Source organism: Rhipicephalus microplus, chromosome 4, assembly GCF_043290135.1.
Source record: "Rhipicephalus microplus isolate Deutch F79 chromosome 4, USDA_Rmic, whole genome shotgun sequence".
Classification (NCBI taxonomy): domain Eukaryota; kingdom Metazoa; phylum Arthropoda; class Arachnida; order Ixodida; family Ixodidae; genus Rhipicephalus; species Rhipicephalus microplus.
Window position 1 is genome coordinate 213,301,371 of NC_134703.1, and position 17,336 is coordinate 213,318,706.

The 17,336-nt window shown below is 46.0% G+C and overlaps 1 protein-coding gene across 2 annotated transcripts in view; it reads left to right on the forward strand.

Annotated features, from left to right (window-relative positions):
* Nucleotides 1-2,743: 2,743 nt before the first annotated feature.
* spab (space blanket) overlaps nucleotides 2,744-17,336 on the forward strand; it is a 140,328-nt gene continuing 125,735 nt past the window's right edge. Inside the window, exon 1 of one of the 2 annotated variants that reach the window (XM_075893984.1) lies at nucleotides 2,744-2,965. In XM_075893984.1, the coding sequence (XP_075750099.1) occupies nucleotides 2,885-2,965 (81 nt within the window). In that variant the 5' untranslated portion in view covers nucleotides 2,744-2,884. Of the gene's footprint in view, nucleotides 2,970-17,336 lie in introns of both variants that reach the window. The other variant, XM_075893983.1, reaches the window with a different exon arrangement.

Consider the following 17,336-nt stretch of genomic DNA (forward strand, 5'->3'; position numbering starts at 1 on the left):
AAACTTGTAAAAAATTGGCTGGCAGCCACACTTTTTACAATGGTCCGCCAAGTGGCAGACCATTGTATCGGAGCCTTTTAGAGAGTAAGCGTGCTCCTTCAAGCGATCATTAATGCACAGGCCTGTTGGGCCAATGTAACAGAGCCCGAATAATAACGATATCTTGTATAGAATCGCTAAAGGACATTCAAAATAGCGCGTAGCGTGTTTCTTAGAGCATAGGCTAAAGAAGTTCGCTGGCGAAATAGATGTACGAGTTGTGTTCTGCGCACAAGACAAGCTCGCTGGGCTATGTCGTATAGGGTTAACAGTGAAGGACCTAAGAAGAATGCATGCACCAAGAAACACGCTACGCGCTATGTTGCATGTCTTTTAGCGATTGTATACTAGATATTGTTTACATTCGGGCTCTGTTACAATGGCCCAACAAGCCTATGCATTAATGATCGCTTGAGGGAGCACGCTTACTTCCTAAAAAGCTCCGATACAATGGTCCGCCACTTGGCGGACCATTGTAAAAAGTGTGGCTGCCAGCGAATTTTTTACAAGTGTGTGATTATGGGGCGATATAAAGTTTAGCGTGAGCGCGAGATTATCAAAGCCTTCCACATTCAACAATTTGGTGCTTCCTGTGTTAGCGTATACCTTCGATTATTTTTCGCGGATGTGAAATTAGTTATCTAGGGTCCACTGACATGACTGGCACTTGATAAGGTAGGCCGTTTGGCACATGTATGTGTGAATTTGCTGATGTTGCGTGGTTAGGCGCAGATTCTGTTTTCCTCTATATTGCAGTTGATTTGAAATAAAATTTGGTTGCTAAGTTCAGCACTCTGTTCTTGTCTCTTCTATCCCCTCCGGTCGTTTGTGCTGTTAATAACCTTCTTTGTCTGGTATGCGAGCGCATATCAATGTGCACATGCAGGCAAGTACGTCCTAACGTTGCATAACCCAGCTAAAGAAAGGACAATAGGGATGCCCTGTTGCTGATGCGAACATGATGACAGTAATTTCATACACTGCATCCTCAATTGACTGTATGTGCCCGTTTATTACGTGTCATAATAACAAAGTTACCTCGACAACATTAATACATCGGTGGCTATGGATAGAAGTATTTTATTCACACAGAATGCATTACAGACATTTACAAACCTCTCACCACCACTCTCCCGTCGAGAGAATGCGATTTAGCTTGTATAGAATAATATCACATGTATGCGCGTTTAGAAGAGAAATGGAGAGGTTTATTATAAGAGAAAGGCTGAAAGGTCCACCTGAATCGATTGTCTCATCTGCTACTCAGCGTTAGGTAAGGCTGGGAGTGGTAAAGAAACTAGAGAAAAGGGGTTGATAATGATGAGCATGAAGGCGATGATGGATCGACACGTTGAGAGCTCAAAAGTTATATACAGTCTTTCTTCGAGTTCTGTTTCTCTTGTAGAGCTTCGAAAACATTACATCGATGATGACGTCAAAAAGAGCTTTTTCCGATGATTATTGCTTGGCAGTATGCAGCAATGAGGGGGCCATCGATTTTATTGGTGCGCTATATCGCTGGCAGACGCACAAGAGGTGTTCACTGGGTTGCGGAGCTCTACACGACAAGTCTAGACGCACTCTGTGCAGTGAGCTTGCACTGTAGCTTTTCATGGTCAATGGTATTTAACTTGCATGTTTGGGTCTAGTTCATGAAGACAACGGTGAGGATTTCTTGGATAAGAACCATATGCTATAACAGTTTCGCGAAGGAGAGCATACATAACGTTGTTTGTGTCCGGCCAAGAAAATAGAACTGGCAATATCGTGGCGTAGACGTGGACTATCTTCGCCTCCGCGTCAGCTTGCTCGTTTCCATGCAGGCCACAGTGCCCCGGAATCCACTGACTGATACCCAATACAATAGCCTGTTTTAAGGCCTTCATACTGATGTTCGGCCACATTTTCAGGAAAAAGATAATATGAACCACGTTTCAGCACTGAATATATTTCTAGGGCATAGTATTGTAGCATATGGGATTGCGATGCAAAAAGAGTTTGTAGATTGGCACACTATTGAACATTTTCTAAAATTTCACGGCCTTTTAAAAGCGTACTCCGAAGGAGTTCTGCATTTCTCTCCCCTTCATCTCTTGCCCCAGTGCAGGGTAGCGTTCGGTTAACATTCCTTCCTTTTCTTGCGTATATATCTCTCTGCTTTCGAACTGTGCATGTGAACGTGTTCAGCTACACAACTAGTCAGTTGTTAAATCTATGTGTTAATATAGATCTTCCCACGGACCTCAAAACACTGTATGAAAAAAATGTGTGAATGCTCAAGTTTTCCCTACATGCTTTATGAAGTCCCTATTGCTGCAATTATTGTATCAAGTCAGTATTTATTTGTAAGTAAACGTACCTATAAACAAGAATGCATATCAAGCTGCGCCAAACAACGCGCTTAAAGGAATTGAGATAGCTCAAGAGGTCCTATACGGACGAATCATTTAGGGCTGCCTCGTCCTTCCAATGTTTCCTTATTTTTATGTTGTGGCTAGAGTTCTCACGATCTTTAGTAATTTTCAGTGGTATGGTACCACGCAATTATGACTCCTGATTTGAGCTGGCAAAGCTCTTTTGCCGTGTGAATAATTTCAATCATTAATAATTGCTCTCAAGATAACTTCTACGGGTCAGCGGGAAATCCACACGTTTGATGCAGACACGAGACGTGCTCGGAAGGTATGCCAGAATGCGCTGCTGGTCGTGAATGCGTCTGCTGCGGGCGCGAGCGAGTGATGTCATTGGCCGCCGTCTGGCGCGTGCGCACTCGCCCTGCTTCGATTTTTGAAAGTGAGCCTCACGCGAGCACCCGCAGCGGAGACGGCCACGTACGCATCGCACCATGCAGGCGACCTTCCTCACGGCACTGCTGCTGGTCGTCTCGGCGGCGGTGACCAATTCGCGCGGCTGGGTCGCACCACAGGCGAGTCCTTCTCACACCTAGGGTACTTATCAGTGTCGCACTTTTCCAGCGTAATTGATAACACATATTCGCACGAATGGCACGGCCAATGAAAAACTAGAATAACATTGGAAATACATCGAACAGATTCAATGCACAAAACAAAGACCGTTACAAATGATCATTCTATAGCGAGGCTGTATGTAACTAGGCAAAAGCGGAATCATTCCGTTCGATGTACAGAAAAGCTGCACGCGTGTATGTGCCGCAGAGATTGGGCAATCGCCCTATGATAATGAAAAACGCATGTGCCACAGAAACTTGGCAAATCGCATTACTCACCACCACTTCTCTGAAATTGCAGAAGAACGCAGACGTAACAAATGATTTAACAACAATGCTGCTTGATCTCTGGTTAAACATGGGGGGTGGTTTTGAAGCGAAAAAACTGACACCTAAGATATTTCTTGCGCACCTATAAAAGTGCGGCCATCAAAGTGAAGCATGCGCATGCGTCGTCCCAACCGAGTATTGTGCTGATATGACAATCTTGTGATTTCACCTTTACACATTCATTGACACCTTGCTTTTGTTGCTGCCTATATGGTCTAAAAAGTGGGCAAGCTCTCGTGAGAGTAAAAGTACCGGACATATTTTTGAAGCCAGGACATCGAATGGGATCAAGCGCGTCGTCTACACTGTATAAAAAGCGAGAGTGCTCTACATTCCAATTTTGCCTCGAGGAGTAGCATGTCCTCTTGAGGCTTGAGACAGAGGATCCCCTTGTCAACAATGATGTGGCCGTATCAATGGCATTACGGATGAATACCAAAATTGACCAAGCGCACACGCATGCACACTGAAGAGCACTGCATTTGTTTCTTGTGAGGGGATTACAATTCAACCCTTACACAAATGCACGTTGCGTTGGAATAGACCGCGCATGAAATCCTTTTTCAATCTAAAGATGGTACATTTTTAAAGTATGATTTCTAATGAGGACAGTAAATAAAATATTAATCCACATACAGTTGGGAAACGTCAATTGACTCTCACTCGTTACATACTCATTAGCTTGCGCTAAAAATGGTTCAGTTTAACACACAAACAGGACTCATTGCAATGGCAACAATCTCAATGTGGGAAAAGTATAACACGTTACATTAACTTGAGGAGTCAAATTCACAAACTTAATTAAGCGCGCTTATGTCTATGTGTGCACCATATTCGTTGACTTGGTTCTCAAAGATATGGCCATCAATACGATTGACCCAAGCATTGTCTTACGCATATGTTTAAATATGCGTAAAAGTTTTTTGCGAATAGGGCACAGACCAAAGTCGACTTTGTAGTTGCAGCACTCCATGTACGTATTGCACGAAACTGCATATATTTTCAATCAATTAATCTATCAATTACTCAGTCAGTTTATTTCAGTTTTTTTTACAGGCATAAAAAAACTGCGGATGGCAAGAAAAAAGAAGTGATTAACGACTGCTTGACGAGCCTCGCCACCCCTACACGGCAGCATACGCAACAACACTGTGCAATTTTAAGAAAAACAGTTGTCACTATTTAGAGGAAACAAAAACAGCACGAATAATTGCAGACATTTGAAACATTTGTTCACAACCAATATGTACACATCAGAAACAGTTGCTCGTACAAGAATATCACAAAATACAAGGTGAAGTAAAAACGGATACACTGGCTAAAGTCGCAGTTAAAAAGTTTAAAAACATTAAAAGCAAGAAACAAAGTGATTCGGCTTCACTACCAAAACTTTGTTTACAAACGGGCTTCCGGCTTCATACAATGTAATGCACTTTCCTTAGGAATCAATGACAGTCAATTTTATACAAAAGTGTATTCAGACCTTATATTACAAAGGTATTGCGAAGTACAGTAAATGACATGCGGGTCACGGCTTCATACAATGGCCTGTTGAGATAGGTTGGAAGAATGTGCGCTAGCATAGTGTAGCCATAATTTTTTCTACACCTTGGTAAGACAAATTTATTTGTTTTGCGAGTCGGGTATGGATTATGATGATGTGTGAGCGTTACAAAATTTGAAAAGAAGGGGTGATTTCGGCTGACTGCTTTCTGACAGAAGGCAGCAAATTTGTAGTCAAACATGCGGTCAATTTTCACAATTTTATACTGTTGGTACAAAGGAAAAGTTGGGGAATCATACGACACGTTTGCAACCGCACGAAATAGTTTCTTGTGTAGACTTACAAGTTTTTGTATGATTGTTACCATGGTGTTCCCCAATACTAAGAAACAGTAACTAACATGGGGATAAAAAAAAGGCATAATAGAGATCCAATTTTGTCCTTGCAAGTAAAAGACCTTTGTTGCGCCAAATTATCCCATTAAGCATAGAAAGTGCAACACAGATTTTGCTCACGTGGGCGTTCCACGACATTGTGGCAGTAAACACTACGCCAAGAGACCTAAAATTGTCAACATATTCAATGGCAGTATTCTCTTAAAAAATGCGAGGCGGGTTCAGGACATGTTTTCCTTTTGGATGAAATATTATAGGCTTAGTTTTCCCATATTTATGTTTAGGAATTAAGGAAAGACCATTCTGTGATTGATGTCAGTACCCTATTGGCTTCACCTGTTAGTTCAACAATATCACGGGAAGAGAGGAATAAGCTGGTGTCGTCCGCATAAATTACATATTTTACGGCCTTCCTAATGTTGCAAATATCATTTATATACACATTAAAAAGCAGGAGTCTTAAAAGGCTGCCTTGTGGCACACCATTTCTAATATTCAGGTTTTCAGAGGGCCCTGCCGCATAGGTCTAGTGGCTAAGGTACTCGGCTGCTGACCCGCAGGTCGCGGGATTGAATCCCGGCTGCGGCGGCTGCATTTCCGATGGAGGCAAAAATGTTGTAGGCCCGTGTTCTCAGATTTGGGTGCACGTTAAAGAACCCCAGGTGGCCGAAATTTCCGGAGCCCTCCACTACGGCGTCTCTCATAATCATATGGTGGTTTTGGGACGTTAAACCCCACATACCAATCAATCAGGTTTTCAGAGGGACAATGGTTTAATACAACGTATTGGGAGCGGGAACTGAGGTAGGATGTAATACGTTTGAGGGCGTGCCCACTAACACTCGTTAGTGGGCAGTTTTTAGCTAGTGCTCCAGTTTTTTTAAGAGGATCTCATGATTCAAGCAATCAAACGCTTTACTGAAATAGACGAAAATGCCAATGGTTAGCAACCGCGATTCAAAATTTTTTTAGATGTATTTCTTTTGGTCAAGCAATGCATGCTCAGTAGACCTGTTTCTGGTGAAGTCATACTGGCAATCAACCATTACAGAGTATTTTAAAAGGAAGCTATGTAACCGTCAATGAATTAAGCGTTCGAGCCCCTTCGACAAAAATGGAAGCACAGATATTGGCCTATAATTTCCAGGTACATTTTTGTCGCCTTTTCTGTATATTACCGTTACTACGGCACGTTGCATTCCAACCAGAAATCGTCCCAACTTGAGTGCTAAGTTATAGATGTGCAGAAGACAAGGCACAATTAAAGGCAGCACGTACTTTACCGGCCGGCTTTGAACATTACATGAATCAAGGCTTTGGGCATCTTTCAGACTACTGCACACTGAAAAAACCTCGACTTCATCGGTAGGTTCAAGAAACAGAGATGGTCCTATCTTGTCGCTCAGAAAACGGCAAAAACCAGGGTTGTAATTACTGTCACCAACTACACAGAAAAATATTTATTGAAAACATTGGCGAGACAGGAACCTGTCAGTTCTCTGCCGTCAATGTTCTGACTTTTGATTTGCTGGGAGACTGTTTCTGTTTAGAAGTGCTGCTAGACTCTTCCATGTATTTACTTACTTGTATTTAACTAAGTCCTGCGGTTCTTTACTGTTCAGGAATTTAGCGAACAGTTTGTTTTTCTTTTTTACTTGTCTTTCTTTTTTACTATTTAGCAGACTAACTGGGTGAAATGTTTTTGAACTATGAAAAACATTTATCGACATTCACAGGGAGGGTGGGGAGTGAAGGGGCTGCCCCGTACAATCACTTCATGGACTCCCCGTTACGGGAGCCGATTCGCGTCAGCCTTGGCCTGGCCACGCTCAACCAAGACCCGTTGGGCAGGGCTGACTCCCGAGAAGGATAACTGCGGGTATTTGTGCACAATTTCACACTTGTGCGTTCCATTCAGGTGTGGCACGTGCATTTGGTTCAAAACGATGTGCAGAATGCTTGCCTTCTGAGAGTACCAAGAGCCCCTTTCAGTCAGTGCATTTACCGACATGGTATTTCGTCTTCTCCTTCCTGTTATAAGTATGATTTATATTATTAAGAATGCGTGAGTAGTAAGAGACAAATGCGGATCAAACGGGCTGTGGTAGTCAGTGCATCAGTAGCCATAGCAGTAATACATGTTTGTGACATGTACAAGAAAATATTTACAACCTTCTCTATCAAAGGCCGTGCGGTTTGACCTCTGAGAAAAGTGCGCGCCCTAGTGTTCCGAACAAAGTACGCACAAGTGTATCAGCTCCATGTGCTACTCGTACAGCACGCGTGAGCTCCTCCATTGGGAATGATTTGCATGCTGACTTCGGATGTGCGAACAACGCTAGAGACTGACAAGAAGTGCACCACATAAACACGCTGTTAAAGCAACTGGCAACCCAGATAAACTAGTGCAGCTTGTATACAAAACGCTGTGCCACAACCCTTCAAAAAAGAGTCAAATGCAGTAGAAAATAAATGCTAGTGTTCCCCGAACTTTATTTGTTTCATTCTGTTCTGCTGCGTTGAAGCTTTCTGCCAGAGATGCGTCTTTCATGTGACTCAAGAGTGCTGTGGCGGTAAATGAAGCATGCCGCGGCATCAGGCAGTCATAAGCGAATCATCCAAAAAGCATGCCGAATGTAAATTAGTAATACTTGGAAAGCACAAAAATAGCAAAGCAAAAAAGAAGAAAAAATGACTACATATCTGCATGATTCACGGCAAATGTCGCCGAAAGCCGCAAGTCTTCTGCCGGCCGCAATACACGAGTACTAGTCTGGATGGATGGATGGATGGATGGATGGATGGATGGATGGATGGATGGATGGATGGATGGATGGATGGATGGATGGATGGATGGATGGATGGATGGATGGATGGATGGACGGGTGGACGGATGGACGGATGGATGGATGGATGGATGGATGGATGGATGGATGGATGGATGGATGGATGGATGGATGGATGGATGGATGGATGGATGAATGGATGGATGGATATGGCTGTACCCTTTAGATCGGGCGGTGGCTAGTGCCACCAAGCCGTAATACTTAATGAACCAAAAACTAGATTTATTTTTTTCCTTTAAATAGTGAGGTTGACGATTCGTACTTCGCACTGGAAAGCTTAATTTTCACTCATGCCTTGACTTTAGAAGCAATCAAATAACCTCCTTCTAGTTATTTCTACCCGCTTAAAGTCTATTTTGCCCTCCCTGTCCCTAAACCCCACTGCATTGAAAAACTCTGCGCTATCATACTGAACTATAGGGTGAAGCCTTTTACAAAACATTATCAAGTGTTCGGCAGTTTCTTCTTTTTCTCCACGCGCACTGCATACCATGTCTACTCCTTCGTATTTGGCCCGATATGTCTTGGTTCGCAATACTCCCGTCCAGGCGTCAAACGGTAGAGAACTACCCCGAGTATTATCACAGATCCTTTCTTTGGCAATTTTCTCCTTAAAAGTTCCATAGATCTCTAGTGCGGTTTCTCAATCATGCCGATTCTCCACATATTGGTCTCAGCTTCCTTCACCTTCTTCTTAACCGATAATTCGTTTTGGTTTGGCCCCCTGCTGTTTTCTAAGTATTTACCAGTCAATTTTCTTGTTCGCTTCCTCCATTTTGTATCGCCATTCTTCATGTACAAGTAACTGAAAACCTTCCATGCCCAACGCTCCTCCCCCATTTCTCTTGATCGCTTCTCAAATTTTATCTTGCTGCTAGCTTCCCTGCCCTCAAATGATGTCCATCCCATATCCACTTGTACTCCCTGATTTGGTGTATTCCCGTGAGCTCCTAAGGCAAGCCTACCTATTCCACATTGCTTACTTTCTAATCTTGCTTGAACTTTTGATCTCATGCACAAGACCGCATTGCCGAACGTCAGACCAGGAACCCTGACCCCTATTCATATTCCTCTCACAACATCATACCTATTGTAAGTCTACAGTGCCCTGTTTTTCATTACCGCTGCATTCCTGTTACCTTGAGTCATCACGTATGTTTCGTGTTCCCTTAGGTACTTGGCCCCATTGCTTATCCATACTCCCAGATATTTGTATTTATCTGTTATCTCTAGCGTGAACTCCTGTATTCTAAGCTCACTACCTTCATTGTCTTTTGAAATCATGACTGCTGATTTTTCCTTACTGAATCTGAAATCTAACCTATCTTCCTCATTGCCGCAGATTACCACCATTCTCTGCAAATCTTCCTTGTTGTCGGCCATTAGCACTTTATCATCTGCGTACATCAATGCTGGTAGTGCCTTTTCAATGAGTTTTCAATGTTTCATGAAAGAGAGGTTGAAGCACACTCTACTTCCCTCTAATTTGGCCTCTAATCCTTGTAGGTGCATCATGAATAATAAAGGTGACCGAGGACACCCCTGCCGAAGCCCCCGTTTTACCTCTGCAGACTTGGATACCTGTTTTTCCCACTTTATAACTACCTTGTTACCTTCATAGATATTCTTTAAAAGATTTGTGACTACATCTTCCACGCCTAGTGTGTCCAGTATTCCCCCCAATTCCTTTTGAACCACGCTATCGTACGCTCCCTTGATATCCAAAAATGCTAGCCACAGGGGCCTGTGTTCCTTTTCTGCTATTTCGATGCACTGCGTCAGTGAGAACAGATTTTCTTCCAACCTCCTGTGTTTTCGAAACCCATTCTGCAGTTCCCCCAGCCCCCACTCATTCTCTATCCATGCCTGCAGTCTTCCCTTTATAATCTGCATCGCCAGCCTGTAGGCCACTGGTGTCACTGTTATGAAACGGTAGTTGTTTATGTCAGCTTTGTCCCCCTTTTCTTTATAGATCATGCTCATCCTGCCAAGTATCCATCCATCGGGAACTTCTCCATCGATTATTACTTGTTCAGTGCCTCTCTCAAAGCCTACTTAGAATTCGGACCTAATGTCTTTATAAGCATAATTGGAATGCCATCTGGGCCTGTTGATGTACTACTAGGCACCATTTTCTTAGCCCTTACCCACTCTTGTTGTGAAAATGAAGCCATTGCGCCACTTGATTCATCCTTGTATATTGTGGTGCATAAAGCACTTCTTTGTTGAAATTTTTCCGACACCCTTGTTCTAATATATTCAATAGCTTCGTCCCCTTCTAGCCTAGCACCTTGAGCTGTAGTTATAAACCTCTGCTCTAGGCTCGTCTCATTTCTTAGGGAGTGTATATGGTTTCAAAATTTTGCAGCTGCCTTTCTATCTTGTTTATGTACTTCTGCCAGCCACTGAGCTCTCTTTCTTCTAATCTTTTCATTGATCAGAAGGAATGCATCCCTTCTACAGCTTAGAAATATTTCCCATTTTCTTTCAACATCATCTGCCGGTTCACCCCGCTGCTTAGCATTTCCGTGTTCCCTAGAGGCATTTTGACGTTTTGCTATGGCTCTCTTAACTTCCTCATCCCACCAACTTTTGGGTTTGTGTCTTCTTTTCCGGAGTGACTTGCCACGTGCCTCAGCAAGCTCTAGCTCAAACAGTGTAATTAGATTCGTGTATGTCCAAACTGTTTTATTATCCTCCGTGATTACTTTCTCAATTTGCTTAGTGGCTCTTTCAATTTGCCTTTCTGAATAAAAATTTTTCTGTAGTTGCTCATCTCGTCTCCTTCCCACTTTCACTGCTCTTCCAAAACTTAGCTTGATACGTTTGTGATCACTACCTAGACTTCTGGAGCCACCTTCATCTGTGTGCGTTCCCCTGAGCTTATCATACATCCTATGTGACATCAGTGCGTAATCTATCCTCGACTGCAGCCTTCCTACCGCGCATGTTATTTTTCCTTTACACTTCTCGGTATTGTTGCAAAGGATCAAATCAAGCCATTCACAAATATCCATGATCATTTAAGCCTGTTGGGTTGGCATACCCATCTATATCTTCTATGTGCGCATTCATATCTCCTAGTATAATTATCTCGCACTCTCCTCCTAACTCCTGATTGTTATTTTATATACACCCTATCATTGCCTGGTTTTCCTCTCTGGCCATTGCTCCCGTCCACAAGTACACGAAACCAAGGAGTGTCATTTGCCCTGCAACTTTCCCTTTCGGCCATAAATGTTCCTTGCACTCCTGCTTGACCCATTGTCAGACTGTATTTTTATGAATGAATGCCCCAATACCACCCCCCTTTCTACTGCCTTCTGTTCTATTACAATATTTCCACGCGTAGTCCGGATTGTTCGGAGGTTGTTCCATGTCCCTGAGATGTGTTTCTACAAAACTGTATACCATCGGCCTCTCTTTCCTTAGCTGTTCTTCTATCTCTTCCCACTTCAGCCTGTTCCTACCACCCTGCATGTTAATATACCCTATGCCTGAATTGGCTCGGTGCTCGTGGCTACGTCTATTTATGCCCCGGACTCTACCTATCTTAGATACTGGTGCCACTTTGGAATCGTATCTGCCCATACCACCCGTCAAAGAGGTTCCCTGGTTGTTTTCCTCGTTACTAGCTATCCTGCACCCCGAACGGCCCGCTTGCCCCCCAAAAAAGCTACTGCGCATCCTGCAAGTCGCCAACCCACCTCATGACCGAGCAGCCCATCGAATTGAATTCTGTCTCGTTGAAAACCACCCCACCTATGCACGTCTCTGTTTATTTCCACAACCTCAAAGCATTTTTCTCGGCTCATCCGCCATATCTCTTGGTTTGCGTTGGCAACCGCTCTTTGCAGGTTGCTAACACGCACCGGTACCCTCGGTATCGTGCATATCACTACCTGTACCTGAGGAGAAGTGGTGCGCATGTCAGCGACACCTTTCCCCAGTGTGGTTGCTAGTCCTGCTGTATCCTCATTTAAGACATCGTTTAAACCACCTGAAATTATCACGAGGTTTCGAATATCAGCTGTAGTTTTGAGTTTTGCGCTCGCTTGCCTGATGACTGCTTCCAGCTTGCGTCCTGGGAACGCCCCTACTGCAACGCTCTTGTCACCTCTTACCCTCTCTGTGATGGCTTCTGTGCATCGATTCAATTCGAGTAACCGGCGATTATCACATGCTGTGACTTTTTAGCTGGAGCGTCCTGCACCTGGCGGTTACTTGCACCTGTGACGCCGGCTGCTTTGTCCCCTCCCAGCCCCACCACTACTTCGCTGAAGCTGGGCCTTGCGACAAGTGAACCGGCTGAACCTGTTTTTTCCGAACTTGCTTGATTTTCTTCTCCGCAGCTCTGGTTGCCGGTTCCCTACTGTTCTCTCCGTGGGCTGCTCCTCTGTTCCCCTTGGCTAGTGCTTCATCAGTGGACTTCAGCCTTTCTCCCATAGCCCTCGTTTTCTCTTGCTCTGTCGCCAACGCAATCTCGAGTTCGGTGATTCTCATCAGCAGGTCACTCTGGGCAACCATCATTTTCTCCATTTTTTGCTAGACCTCACATTGCCTACACTTCGCGTTAGCCTCTTCTCCTTCCGCTTCTACACTTGGGTTCACTTTAAAGCCACCCCACATCCTGAACACTTTACAGTCTTTTTAACCATGTCTTTGCGACACCAATTGTCGCTATGACTTGTCTCGCTCAATAATTACAAAACTCGCGCCCTGCCCCACGAAAAAGAGAAAGTCTAAGCTCTCCTACAAAAATTTGGGTGTTCAATGCACGTGCACCTCCCCCGCGGGGTGGCAAAAGAAAAAAAACAAAAAAATTGAACACGCACACACACACAAACTAATAAATACCTGGTGACTGACCCCCGAAAAAGCCGTACAATAAAATAAGTGCTACAGGGATTTTAACTGCTGCATTATAATTATTGTAAGCACAATATTGACAACGTTTGACTTTCATCTTCTTCATCTGTATATAATCATCATCACGAAGAACGTCATCTTCGTTCGAAGGGTTGATCAGGCGATTCGGCCTAATAAATGCCGTCGAGACTACAACCCGCCGTCGAGTGGTAGTCAGAAGTAGGTACAGCCGTCTTTCCTTGGATGTGGACTTGCGTGCGCTGATTCGCACTCTGATTCGCGAGGAACTTCAAGCACAAGGATTGTCATGGGCACCCGCCCCTCGGCCTCACTCTCAATCTGCTGGTCTGCGCGACATCATCAAAGAGGAGCTCTCATGCATGGCTGGCGCTCTCCTATCGAACACTACGGCGCCACCAACACCACCCATGACACATGCGCAAGTCGCTACCATGCCACCTGCCTTGGTTCCGCACGCGCATCTCGTTCCTGCGCAGTCCAACGTAGCAGCATTTGCACCACTCTCGCCTGTCCCAACGCCAGTACCAGCGCCTGTGACAGCTCCAGCACACTACGCCCCCTGGCGCTCGCCTCACCCAATATGTTACTATTGTGGCATTCGGGGCCATATTTCATGATTTTGCCACAAGCGCCAACAGGACGAACGCGGTGGCTACGATGTTTACGAAAGGGATTCGGAGCCATCCCCAAACCAGTACCAGTAACGCCCTACGACACGTTCCTTCTCTCCGACTTCTCCACTTGCCGCACCTCGCCCCTGCTATCCCGGACGCCGCCGGTCTCCTTCACCTCTGCGACGCTCAACATCTCCTCTGAAACCGGCTGTACCTACTTCTGACTACCACTTGGAAAACTAGCTGGTGCAGTTTTCGGAGGGAAAGCTGCATCGCTCGAACAAACACCAAGACCTCCAGAGGGCCCAGCCAACTTGTTATTTGTGTATGACGAAGGGGTACCAGTTCAGGCATCGGTGGACACAGGGGCTGCTATTCCTGTTATTCATGCGGATTTGTGTACTAGTCTACGTAAGGTTTACACACCTTATACTGGCACTCTCTTACGTAGCGCAAACGACCCGCAGATACGGCCATCAGCACAGTGCACCGTTAGAGTTTTCATTGATGGGATCTGGCATCATATTCAGTTTGCCGTGCTGGCATCTTGTGCTTGTAATCTTATCTTAGGATGGGACTTTCTTTCTGATGCTGCTCCTTCCATCTCTTGTCGACAACGACTCATACATATGCGATAAATGGATGATATTTCCCCAAAATCATCACGTCACCGGCTACGAACAGCCAATGACTTCCTTGTGCCACCTAACCACGAGCACGTTATCATGGTTATGTCTGACTTCATTGACCACGGTGACGTCCTAGTCAGTCCATCAGCCCGTTGTCTATCCAGAGGGATTGCACTTTTATCGAGTCTTGTCCGCTTCTCCAATGGCACCGCATTTCTCGCAGTACTGAATATCACCAATGAGCCGATTCTGTTGACCAAGGGCACTGTTGTAGTTACCAGCGTGGAAACACAACCTATCTTTGTAGTGGCTTCGGATACCAGTCTGGTGGAATCACGTTCAATGCCAACAGATGCTCCACCTACTACGGCTCTCGTCAATGCCATCAGCACAGATCTCACTCCCCCGCAAGCAGACGAACTACTGGCGTTGTTGTCTAAGCATAAATTTTCTTTCGACGTACATTCCACTGCTCTAAGCCAGACTTCTGCGGTAGCTCATCGTATACACACCGACGGAACATCTATTGTCTGTCGTCGACCATACCGTGTTTCTTTCAGTGAACGCGGGATCATCGACAAGCACGTTGCTGATATGCTCAAGCCCTCTGTCGTCGCATGTAGTTCTCGTACGAAAAAAAAGGACGGTTCGGTGCGATTCTGCGTTGACTACCGCGCATTAAACAAAGTAACCAGAAAAGACGTATATCCCTTGCCTCGCGTTGATGATGCCTTAGATTCCTTACAAGGAGCGGAATACTTTTTGAGCCTCGACCTGCACTCCGGTTATTGGCACATTCCAATGCACGAGGATGACAAGGAAAAAACTGCCTTTGCCACACCCGACGGACTTTACGAATTTAACATCATGCATTTCGGCCTCTGCAATGCGCCAGCAACGTTTGAACGACTGATAGACACTGTATTGCGGGGCCTTAAGTGGAAAACATGCTTATTTTACCTTGACGACATCGTCATATTTTCTTCAACATTCGAACAGCACTTGCAGCGCCTAGATGAAGTTCTGACGTGTCTCGCAGCTGCTGGCCTTCAGCTCAACACCAAGAAGTGCCACTTCGCTAGAAAAAGTATTAAATTACTCGGACATCTCGTCAGCAAATATGGATTCCGGCCTGCTCCCGACAAGATTACCGCCGTACTTCACTTCCCGGTGCCTCAACGCGTCAAAGAGCTCCGAAGCTTTCTTGGCCTTTCGTCGTACTTCCGGCGCTTTATACGACATTTCGCCACCATAGCTGCGCCACTTCACCAACTCCTTTCTTCAGGAGCGTCATATGTATGGTCGGATGAATGCCAAATGGCTTTTGACACCTTGAAACGTGCCCTCACGTCTGAGCCAGTGCTTTGTCATTTCGATAACGCCGCGCCCACTGTCCTCCATACTGATGCCAGCGGCCCTGTAAGTTTGCAACGAACAGAGCGTTATGACGAACGTGTGATCGCATGCGCTAGTCGCACCCTCACAGCAGCAGAGAAAAACCACACCATCACCGAGCAGGAGTGCCTCGCCGTTGTCTGGGCCATCCAGAAGTTTCGACCATATCTTCACGGCTGCCGCTTTACCGTCGTCACTGACCACCACGCTTTGTGCTGGTTGTCGACGTTGAAGAATTTGTCTGGACGTCTCGGTCACTGGATACTTCGTCTCCAAGAATACGAGTTTGACGTTATCTACAAATCCGGCAAGAAACACAACGATGCCGATGCCCTTAGCCACTGTACTTTACAATCCTCATCAGGCACTTCTGACCTGTCGCCAACTGTGAGTGAAGCCATCAAAGTTGTCATGCCTGTTGCCATCCCTTCCGACGGCTGTATTCGTGGTACGGAGGTTGTTCACGTGTCGCGCTGAAAACCATTCGTGCGCCGTACACCACCGTCATAAACAGCGGCATAATTGGCCGCTTCCGCGCGAGGGGGAAATTAGTGTAAGCACAATATTGACAACGTTTGACCTTCATCTTCTTCATCTGTATATAATCATCATCACGAAGAACGTCGTCTTCGTTCGAAGGGGTGATCAGGCGATTCGGGCTAATAAACGTCATCGAGACTCCAATGCTGCTACTGTCTTACATTACAAAGACAAGCTCAAAACATGTCGAACAACTTATCTGCGCAGTCGATCGGGAGCTCTCAAAAAACACGTCCATTCACCGTGAAACTCCAAGTGAGTGAGTAAAAACTTTATTAAACATGTCCGGCGTCATTGAGCGGGGGCGGGGCCACAAGCACCCCGGCCTAGGTGACGGCCTCGAGCCCTTGGACCCGGGCGGCATCCTGGGCTTACCGGACGGCCCACAGTTGATCGGCAAGGTCGTGGCTGAGCAGAGCCGCCTCCCATCGCGCCTCGCGGTTCGAGACTGCCATGTCTACCGGGTTCGTAGGGGACTGCTGCGCGTTACCGGTACACTTCCACAGCATGTGCTGCAGCGTCGCTCTGGCTCCGCACGCCTTACACGCGTCGGACGTATAAATGCCTGGGTAGCAGAGGTGAAGGATCACCGGATTCGGGTACGTGTGTGTCTGTAGTTGTCTCCAGGCAACCTGCTGTTTCTTGTTTAGTTTGGCGTGGGGTGGTGGATATTTGCATCTGTTCAGTCTGTAGTGTTGCGTGATGTCTCTGAAAGTGGTCATGCGATCCCCCCACGTCGATTCCCGCATCGCTATCGAAGTGTGCGAGACATCGGGACTGTCGGCAGGCGTCGCAGCTCGGCGTGTAAGTCCTCGAGCCGCGGCGTGGGCAGTCGCGTGGCCCGCAAGCGGAGGGTCCGTGTGGGCGGGGGTCCATACGAGGAAACTGTCGTTTTTGCGGCAGATGTTGCGTTCGTTAATTTGGAGAATGCGGGCCGCTTCGCGGGAGATCCGGCCGCTGGCGTAGTTGCGTATCGCCGCCTGCGAGTCGCCTATTATCAACTCGGCGTCCGTAGTGGCTATCGCGAGGGCTATGGCAGCTTCTTCGGCCGCCTCCGTCTCTTCCGTGCCTATCGTCGCACTCGCGACGCAAGTTCCTACATGATCCGTGATCGCGACCGCGAAGCCGTGGTGGCATTCGTAACGGGCCGCGTCCACGTAAACTGTGTCTTTGCTATTGCCGAATT